Genomic DNA, 10,491 nt, shown 5'->3' on the forward strand with positions numbered 1-10,491 from the left:
CGAGTCGGTTCTGACTTATATGTACAATTTAAAAATAACTAGACAATTGATTTAAAGGAGAGTATTAATTTGTGTTACTTAAAGAAGTTCACTTTATAAATGGATTCATCCTTGAGTATCTTGTGTGGCCCTGCAGGATAAGCACTGGACTATTAATCGCAAGGTCAACAGCAGTTGAAACTCACCAGCTGCTCTCAGAAACCCTACAATATTGATGTGACTTAAAACTGATTTAACAGCACACAACAGAATTCCTTTAAGTAATGAGTTTGGATTGTTCTTTAAAATATTATTTCTTTAGTTATTGTTGTTGCTGTTATTAAGGGACGTTGAATTGGTTCCAACTCATAGCGACCCTGCATAGGGTTTCCAAGGAGTGGCTGGTAGGTTTGAACCACCAACCATGTGGTTAGCAGTTCAGTGCTTATCCTACAGCTCCACATTAGAATTCACTTTTTAAATACTTTCCCAGTAATAAATGAGAAATAATAACAGAAAACTGAAGGTTTCAAAATATTCCCCCAAGTGAAAAAAAATTAGACTTTTTGGAAAGATATTCTTAGTCTTCTATAGAAATATAAATAGCAAGTGGTTTGAACAATTGTTTTGGAGGTACTCACTAATTTTAAAGATGAGGTTAATTTCACTATTGGTGAATGCTGGTATTTTACTTACTCAAGAAGTTATAGGTGATATTTTTACCATTAAAGTACAAACTTTAAACAGCATGGTGACTTTGCACGTGACTTTCAAAAAATCCTTAGGCTTTCAAAAAATACATTCAGCCTTAGAGAAATCCATCTTTCACTCATTTTTAATGATTCTATTTTCCACCAGACCTAGTAAGCACAGGGAGCACGGTGGCTAAGGATAAGCACAGGACTGCAAACCATAAGGTCAGTGGTTCGAGCCACCAGTGGGAGAAAGATGAGACTTTCTGCTCCTGCAAAGATTTACAGCCTCAGAAACTCTATATAGGATTTCTATGAGTCAGAACTAACTCGATGGCACTTAAAAACAACAAGGTAAGTACAAGCATTAACCCAGTGAAAATCATCATCTTTTAAAAAAAGAAACAAAGATTCACAAACAAAACCAAAAGTACCAGACAGTAAAGGCACAAACAACTAATGAACCATTAGGAAGCTATATGGAAAATATTCAACTTAATATTCTTCAATAACTATTCAATGACAATTAAAATTAGTTTATTCAGAAATGGCTATATATTTATGCAAATATTACAGCATTTTCCTTCACAACCATCTTACCTATAAAAGGATACAAAAATTGTAGAACAGAGAGGAGGAGATACCCTGGGAATCCAAAAGTTTTATTGACCAAAGACTGGTAAGTGTTTGTTCCAGAGAGGGCCCCTCCTTTTATCAATAAAATAAGGGAAGTATCTGTGGCAGAAATAACAAAAAAACTCAGATTGCATTTAATGTGAAGGTGTTTCATGTTTCGATTTATTTAACATTGGGGAAAAAGTTGGTTTACAGAAGACTATAATCTGACACTATAGTATTACAGGAATCCTGGTATGGTGCTGTGGGTTGATGCACTGGACTGCTAAGTTCATTAGAACCACCACGTCGGTGGTTCAAGCTCATCAGCTGTTGCTAGGAAACCCTATACATGGTTGCTAGGGGGTGGAACTGACTCGGTGACATTTAACAGCAACAACAACAACAACAGTATTATAACAAGTATTCTTTCTTTTCACAAACCACGACTATTTCCAGTTACATGCTTTTCTGTCTAGATGAATATATAATTAACATATTTGTGCGATTAACAGGACTAAAGTGGGTACAGAGTCTAATTGTCAAAAGACCAGCGTTCCATTACTCTCTTCTAACAAAACCAATAACATAACTGTTTTTAAGATTTTGCTCATTTAAGCAACATAATGTAGATAATCATCATATAGTTCATAGATATTCAATATATGAAGATAAAACATGAAAAATGTATATTACATAGTGTTTTATAAATTTACCAAAAATATAATTATAGAATCAGAACACTTACTTTATAACAAAGTAAAATTAGCCACTATTTTATAGTAATTATGATTAAGATAACACTGTAATTTAAAAATTGTCTTTTCAGGTCCTATTTCAGTAATACATTTGAAGATATAACTGTACAGAATTGATATCCTTAAAAGTTGAAGTCACTTTCTCTTTTTTTCTTTCATTTCACTAAATGGTTTTTGAACACCTATTGAAACTTGCCGTCTTTTAGCTGTCTTTTATCTTTTACATAATCTGTAAATGTGTTAAAGTACAAAGAAGAAAATCATTGTAATATGATTTCTACTGATTCACTTCCACATCAGTGAAACTTCTTTCAACAAGTTCATCACTGATGTCCATGTTGTTCTACCCAATTGATTTCTCAATACTTTACTCATATTTTCTCTTTCATCAGCATATTTTGGTGTTTATTATTCCCCTTTTTCTCAAGCCCCTCCCTTGTCCTCTTTGTTCTTTGTTGTCCTTCTACTCTCTACCCATTTATATTCAATTTTCCGCTAGTTTCTTTCACTCTATCCAAACACTGAATTCTTAGGATTTTATTATTATTATTATTCTTTAAAATGTTCCACTGTGATCTCATCTATACCTATCTCTCTGATTTTTACACAAATGTGAATAACACCCTGATTTTTATCTCCAGCCCAGACCACTAATATACTACAGATATCTAAAGCATTTGCAAAATGTGGGGCACACAGAGTGTTGGGAAAGTATTAACAACTGTTTCTGTAGTTTTTATCATTATTACCATATTTATCTGGCTCCAAACACAATGCTTTCTGCACCACAACTGTACCATAACATGCAACCTCTCAAAAATGGAATCCTATCAGCATGCCAGGCATTGTGATAGACTTTTTTTTTTTTTTACAGTTAACCAAAAGTACCTTCATTTTAATCTTCAAACAGCAAATTCTTTATCTCTCCTCACAAGACAATCATAATTGGCCTACAAAAACTGGTATTTACAATGTATATTCAAAGTATTTCTCTTTAATGAGAAACAGTATTTTAGAACCTCAAGATTAAAAAGTTAAAAAAAAAAATCCATTCTGTTGCCTTTATAAAACAAAACAGATGCTACTAGTATTGTTGTAGTTGTTGTTAGGTACCATCGAGTCGGTACCAACTCATAGTGATCCTATGCACAACAGAACCAAAAGTGCCTGATCCTGGGCCAACCTCACAATTGTTGCCAAGCTTGAGGCTTTGCTCTTCAACACTTTAAAAAGATTTTGTGCAGCAGATTTGCCTAATGCAATGCATTGTATGATATCTTGACTGCTGCTTCCATGAGTGTTGATGGTTGATCCAAGAAGAATGAGGTCCTTGACAACTTCAATCTTTTCTGCGTTGATAAGAATGTTGTTTATTGTCCAGTGGTGAGGATTTTTGTTTTCTGGTAGTGTAGTGGTTACGAATCGGGCTGCGAACCTTAAGGTCAGCGGTTCGAAACTACCAGCCGCTCCGCGGGAGAAAGATGAGGCTTTCTACTCCTGTAAAGATTTACACCCTCGGAAACCCTGTACAGGGTCGCTATGGGTCGGAACCGACTCGATGGCACTTAACAACAACAACAACAACATACAGTGAGATGCAATCCATACTGAAGGCTGTGGTCTTTGATCTCATCACCCCTACTGTGTTGATCATTAATTCATTCAACAAACATGAATGAATGTTTGTGTGGTACTATAGGATAAGCACTGGGCCACAAGGTCTGTTTGAACCACAAGGTCAGCAGTTCAAACTCACCAGCTGTTCTTGGAAAATCTATACAGGGTCACTGTGAATCAGAACTGACTCAACAGCACATAACAACAACAATGTACCAGTCACCACAACTGTGATAATACAATGATGAAAACCACTATATAGATGTATATAGAAGATACACATACATACATATATAGAGGCTGCTGGTACTCATGTTAGGTTAATAAAGCATCAGTTGAAAGAGTTATTAACATTATGAATTACTTATAATTGTTTTAGTAACCTATTTATTTTCCTCTGCCGTGACTTCTTAGAGGATGTATGTTTTAATTTTTTCCATCTACTGGTTTACAGCATACTTAAATATTTACATTGCACTTAAATAAGCCAGGGTTATTATACTTGGGAGGAAATTAATTGTTTGTCATTACTGATTGACTGGGAAATAGGAAGCTTAAAAAAGACAAGTGTAAATCTTTGAATGGGATGCTGCAATGTAATAAATACTTTAATAAATAGAATGTAACTTTTAAACACCAACAACTCAATAAACTCAACATTATGGATCCCATACCACAAAGTTATGGATCGTAAGCTACATATTAAGATCTGTGGAATCTAGAAGCAACTTAGGTCTTAGGGTGGTGGGAAGAGAGCAGGCAAGAACAGATGTCAACACATCTGTAGTTCTAAATTTGGCACTTACTAAGAGCTCTGAGGAGAATATTGAAAGTGCCATGGGCTGCCAAAAGAACCAAGAGATCTGTGTTGGAAGAAGTGCAGCCAGAGTGCTCCTTGGAGGCCAGGATGGCCAAATTTCATCTCTCGTACTTTGGACATATTGTCAGGAGGGACCAGTCACTGGAGAAGAATATCATGTTTAGTAAGGTAGAGGGTAAGAAAAAAAGAGGAAGGCCCCCAGCAAGATGGATTGGCAAAGTGGCAGCATCAATGGGCTCAAGCTTGGCAACAATAGTGAGGTTGGCCCAGGATCGGGCAGTGTTTCGTTCTGTTGTGCATAAGGTTGCTATGAGTTGGGACTGACTCAATGGCACCTAACAACAACAACAACAATAAGAGCTCTGGCGTGGGTGGCACTGTTGGATAAGCGCTGGATTGATAACATGAAGGTCAGCAATTCAAACCCACCAGCCACTCTCGGAAACCCTATGTAGGGTTGGAACCAATTCAATATCTCATCACAACAACAACATATGCCTTATTGGAGTCCTGGGGGCTCTGTGGATTAGGTGTAGGCCATTAACCAAAATGTTGGCCATTCAAATCCCCCTATCATTCCATGTGAGAACAATGAGGCTGTCTGTTCCTGTAAGGATTTACAATCTGTGAAATCCTACATAGGGTTGCTATAAGCAGGAATCTACTCAGTGGCAATCGGTTTGTATGCTTTACTAAGGTTCTTGGTGGTATTGTGGTTAAGTATTCAACTGTTAACCAAAAAGTTTGTGGTTCAAACCCACAAATCCATTTTGAGGGAGAAAAATGTGCCAGTCTGCTTCTGTTAAGCTCATGTTACGGTTCTACTCTGTCCTGTAGTCACTATGAGCCAGAATCCACTTGACAGGAATGGGTTATGGTTTATACACTTTACTCTCTTTTCTTCAGCCCAAGGAAAAAGAGCAGAGTTATGGGATGTTCCTTTAAGCCTGAGATTTTATAAAGGAGAAAATATTAGATCAGAGTCTGCAAAAGCCAAGAGAGACTGAGATTCTTGAGTAAGGAATTTATTGATGGACTGATCTCTGAAGAAGAGTGAGAAGATGAGGCTGGACAAACAGGTCAGCAAGGATACTATCTCAGGTAAACGTTATGTTCAATCCAGTCCTATATTGGAATCCTGAAGCTCAAACTGCACCACACACTGGTCCCTCTTAGAGACAAGGAGGGAGAGTGGTCTTTGGATTCTTGTCAGTCATTGGCTGTTAGATAAGGGGAAAGGGAGATGAAGGTCATTACCTTCCAGGGTGGCTGACTTCTCTGTGCCTCAGGCCAGTCCTGGAGAAAGGAGCAGATGAGGTGGTTGACACCCGTTGGTGTAAACTGGTTGGTGTAAGGACAACTAGGCAATCAGACACATGATCGTCACAACTGGAACCACAAGTGGTGATATGCCTTGGAGTTGGTTCTGACTCATAGCAACGAAGTCTATAAATATTTATGAGAGCAGAAAGCCTCATCTTTCTGCGGAAAGCCTGATAGTTTTGAAGTGCAGACCTTGAGGTTAGCAGCCCGACTCATAACCATTATGCTACCAGAGCTCCTTGCTGCAACCATTACAGGTGGTAATCTATGATGTGTGTTAGATGTTTACAAGGATTCTGAGACAGAGGAAAGGTCGCATGTGTGTCATGAGGTGACATGGTGGGATGAGGACAGTGGAAATAGAGAATGATTGTGGGCAACATTTAGAAGAAGGATTGGGAAAACGTGGATAGTAAATGAACATGATACATGAAGACAGGGAAACAGAAAAGAATTGATAAGGAAGTATCTTCCACTGCACTTTCGGACTGCAGGCAGGAGGCAGGCATGGGCAAGATGGGAGGGGTGAGAGTCCCTCGGACTGAGAGCCAAAGCTTTCAGTTCTACCTGTACAAACAGTGCTGGAAAAGACGGCTAATTTGGGAGTATCTGTTGCTGAGTTTTGTGGGAAAGAAAGTCCTGTCATTTCCACTTTCATGCATGTCTTCTCTTAGTCTTAACCCAACTTTTTAAAATGACTCCCCCAACTTGCATTTTCTGCATGAAGTGCAAAAGGCACATGAAAAGGATTTAAGCCCAGGAATATATAATGCTCTTTCATTTTTTCTAATCTGTTCAGAGGATTAGTAATAAAAGTAAATCTCCTCAGACATAAATGTCCAAATTCTGTAGAATTCTTTGATGTACTTTTTAATTAACTGGAAATTCAACTGAAGATTGTGTGTGTGTGTGTGTGAGTGTAAAAGTCATTTACAATTGCAGTTGCAGGAGTACGCAATGATATTGTATTTTACCTGTAACAAATGAAACCCAAAATAAAAGCAGTATTCCTAGAGGAAAGCCAGCTTGCTTCATTGAATAAGGCAATCCTAGAAAACATAAAATGTCCCACCCCTCAAATTAATAAGACATAGAAATAGAGGCGTTCCCCCCCAATTCCTTTCTATAACAAGTTAAGTAAATTTATATATTCACATGACATCGTTGTAATAGTGCATAAGACAGTACTACAATTAAACGTTGCTGAGCATTTTAATATTTATTTCAGTATAAAATGTTTTAACTGATGGAACAAGTTTATTAGGTGATGGGATATGAATTAGAAACTAGAAAGTGAAAAGTAGAGGCCAAATGATATAAATAATCTTCATTTCAGGGTCATGCCCTTAGGTATGTGGAGACTAATGACCCCAAATCCTTCCTATTTGTTAGCTGGGAAAGAAAAGAGGATCAAAAGGAGTACAGAAAATTACGGGATGTAAAGAAATACTGAGCCCGCAGTCAAAATAGGGCAGACATAGGGTCAAGGGTAGAAAAATAAAAAAGCCAAAGTCTTTCCTAAAACTGGGGAATCTGTGAAATCCTATTGCCTGATTTTTGGGGGAGACATAGACAATTTTAGATTGTGAACAATAAAATATTTGAAATAAAACATGTTGAAAGTATTTTCATCCAGGATTTTTATTATCCAAAAATAATTTCTTTTGAAATAAAAAACCTTATAGCATACTGAAGACATACTTTGAAATGGTGCCAACATAGATCAGTTTAAGATGTTCATATCAGAAACGAAATCTTGAAGTCTGCTAAGAATTGTCAGCCTTCTCCCTGGTCCATGGAGGCAGACTTTCAATCAAGTCTTTGCTCCTACTTTTTTCCATTTTGTCTTTGTTGTTGAATGGTGTGGCAGAGTCAGCTCCGACTCATAGCCACTCTCTGTAGTTTCTGAGGAGCAGCTAGTGGGTTTGAACCACCAACCTTGAGGCTAGCAGTCCAGGACTTATTCTACAGTCCCACACCAGGACTTTGCCTTAGGTGCCTCCATTTTATGAACTATTTGAAAAAAAAACGGAGGAAAAAGTCTATGTATGAAAACATGTAAAATCAAGCAACACACTAATGAAAGACAAGAAAAGTAATTAAACTCAGATCAGTGTTTAGTTTTCAGAAAATGATGACTGTGACTAAAAAAATTACGTAGCAAAAAGTTTTATCCTCAGTAAGTATTACTGTTTGCAGGACTTTTGTTTTGTCTTTTTCCTTTTCTGAAATGGGTATTTTCAAATGTCAAAAGTATCTGAAAAAATACCTGCTCTTTTCACTATACTTTTACACTTAAAAATTTGTTTTTGAGTTTTTTTCCTTTGCTTCTAATAATTTGGGAAAATATAAGAGCTGTTTGTTTCTTTTCATTCTGATTGATCCATTTGTTAAAAACGTACTTGTAGTTTCAAGGAAAAAGATGTGTATTTAATAACAAAATGATATTTAAGTTTAGTATATCAAAGTAAGTTTGTATTTTAAAAGTGAGCACTATACAGATGGGTAAGGAAATATTGTATGGATTCAATTTTTCACAAGACTGTTTACACATTAAACTTTTGTTCCTTAAACATTTCCAAATTTCTGGAGGTTTTACATGGCTATAAAATCGAAGAATGTTGATTCAAATAAGGGTTGACACTTCAAGAAGAGGAAGAGAAAGCAAAGTAAATTAGGTGACATCATTGACTGACCAATGGTTATGCACTTGATTACCAACCAAAAGGTTGGTGGTTCAAACCCACTCAGTGGATCCATGAAAGAAAAGACCTGGAGATCTGCTCCCCTGAAGATTACAACCTAGGAATAAGCACAGAGAGGGAAGGCAGAACAACCCAGGCCAAATGCATATCAGCTGGTGAATCATCACCACCACCACCCCTGAGGCTGTGGGCTGGGGACTCAGGGCACACATTTAGAGATTGCCCCTTGGTGCTTCGTATCTCTTCTAGCCTTTGTCTAGGAAACCCTATGATGGTGCATTTCTACTCTGTTCTATAAGATTGCTATGAGTCTGTCTGTAGAGCACACAAACACAGCTGTCGATTAACCTTGCAGCCAGTGAAAAAGAAAATGAGCAGCTCTGATGCTGTGAGCTTCTCTTAACCTCACTGCATGTGGAGGGCTGTCCTCAAATATGGAAACAGTGGGAATCACAATCCCATCTTCTGCATCAAAGAGGCTGGGGCCCGCAGCACATTTCAAAAAGGAAGGTTTATATAGAAAAAAACCCCCAAAACTACAAATTTTACCACTTTAAATCCCCCCCCCCAGTAAATAAACAGTGGAAACAGACAGCATAAGTCTGTTGAATTTGGCGTTTTCAACAAAAAATTAAAACCCACTTACCAATTATGCCAGATCCTATGATGGAGTTGACAACATTAAAAACAGCAGCTGACTGACGACAAGTTTTCCCTTTATGATCACTTTCAGAAATGAGGCTTTCTTTGTCATCTCCATCTCTCTATTTCAGTAGATAAAATGGCTATTAAATATATAAGACCTCAAAAAAAAATTAAAGAAGTATCAGAGGAATATCAATGTCGGATGCTAACACGATAATATTCGTAGTAACAGTAAGTACTATCAGTGACTGTAACAACAAAATAATGATGAAGACAATAATAAAGTAGAAGAGTGATTAGTAAATAGTGCTTTGTCAACAAATGCCATCCTAAAAAGTGAGCTACTCAATCAAGGTCAGGGATTCCAGCTCTGTTACTGAGGCAATGCTGTGGCTTGGAGAAATTACAAAGGTTACACAACTGCTAAGAGAAAAAAAAATCAGGTGAAGGTAAAATTCTTCCCTCCTCTTCTCTCTCCAGAGAGGTTGCCTAGGTACTAAACCAAGACCTCAGGGTGGAGGTAGCATCTCTCTATAGCAGGTAAAACTTGAAGGAAAGGGGTTTCAAAACCTGCTTCAGTTACCAGTTTTACCTGCAGCGGGATGACAGGCAGCTGCCCCTGGTAGCCCATAGCTGCACGGCGGTCCAGAGCAGGGGAAGAAAAGGTCCCGCAGAGCCTCCTCATAGGGACCTAGCCTTGGGTCTGCGCGCGGTGGGAGAGCTGCCAGGAACGCGGTCCGCCTGCGCCCCGGGCCCCACCTCCACCGGCCCGGCTGGGTTCAGCCCCTGCTTTCTTAGCTACCGCGGTCACGAGTGGTTTCCCGCCAAGCTCCAACAGTCAAACGCACCTTTCTCCGGATATGGAGATGCTTACAAGTGTGTCTCATACATCGCTTGACCCCCGCTCCCTCCCTCCCGCCTCCCCGCAGCCTTTTTTTTTTTTTTTAAATCCCCAGGAAACAAGAAGAGCGGTCCGAAGTTGCAAAGTACAATTTGTTCTGTTCGTTTTCCACTGTACAGATTGTATCAAGAGTATGAGAGCCTCGTTTTATTCAATTTTCAAATTAACTGCTGTTTTGCTGGTCCTGTCAGCACTGAAGGACTAACAGCAAAGTCTTCCATTCAAACCCTATATTGGGGTCGCTCTAAGAGGGGGGAGAGTTGTTGTTGTTGTTGTTATGTGCGTGAAGTCGGAACATAGGAAAGAGAAGACATCTAAAATATCAGAGCTAGAAATATTCTTAAATAACGATCTATTCAAGCCTCTTACATTACAGATAAGGAAACTGAGGCCCAGCAACTATTCAATCACAAAGAAACAGAATGCATACAATGTA

The 10,491-nt window shown here is 38.2% G+C and overlaps 1 protein-coding gene across 2 annotated transcripts in view; it reads right to left on the reverse strand.

The window, feature by feature from the left end:
• The window catches only part of SLC38A11 (solute carrier family 38, member 11), a 48,925-nt gene extending 39,140 nt beyond the window's left edge, over positions 1-9,785 (reverse strand). Inside the window, exons 1-4 of one of the 2 annotated variants that reach the window (XM_006866995.1) lie at positions 9,747-9,785; positions 9,156-9,273; positions 6,779-6,853; positions 1,272-1,406 (exon numbers count right to left, since the gene is read on the reverse strand). In XM_006866995.1, coding sequence (XP_006867057.1) covers positions 1,272-1,406; positions 6,779-6,853; positions 9,156-9,273; positions 9,747-9,785 — 367 coding nt within the window. Of the gene's footprint in view, positions 1-1,271; positions 1,407-6,778; positions 6,854-9,155; positions 9,274-9,746 lie in introns of those variants that run through there. The other variant, XM_006866996.1, reaches the window with a different exon arrangement.
• Between the last annotated feature and the right edge of the window lie 706 nt (positions 9,786-10,491).

Source organism: Chrysochloris asiatica, unplaced genomic scaffold (assembly GCF_000296735.1).
Source record: "Chrysochloris asiatica unplaced genomic scaffold, ChrAsi1.0 scaffold00099, whole genome shotgun sequence".
NCBI lineage: Eukaryota > Metazoa > Chordata > Mammalia > Afrosoricida > Chrysochloridae > Chrysochloris > Chrysochloris asiatica.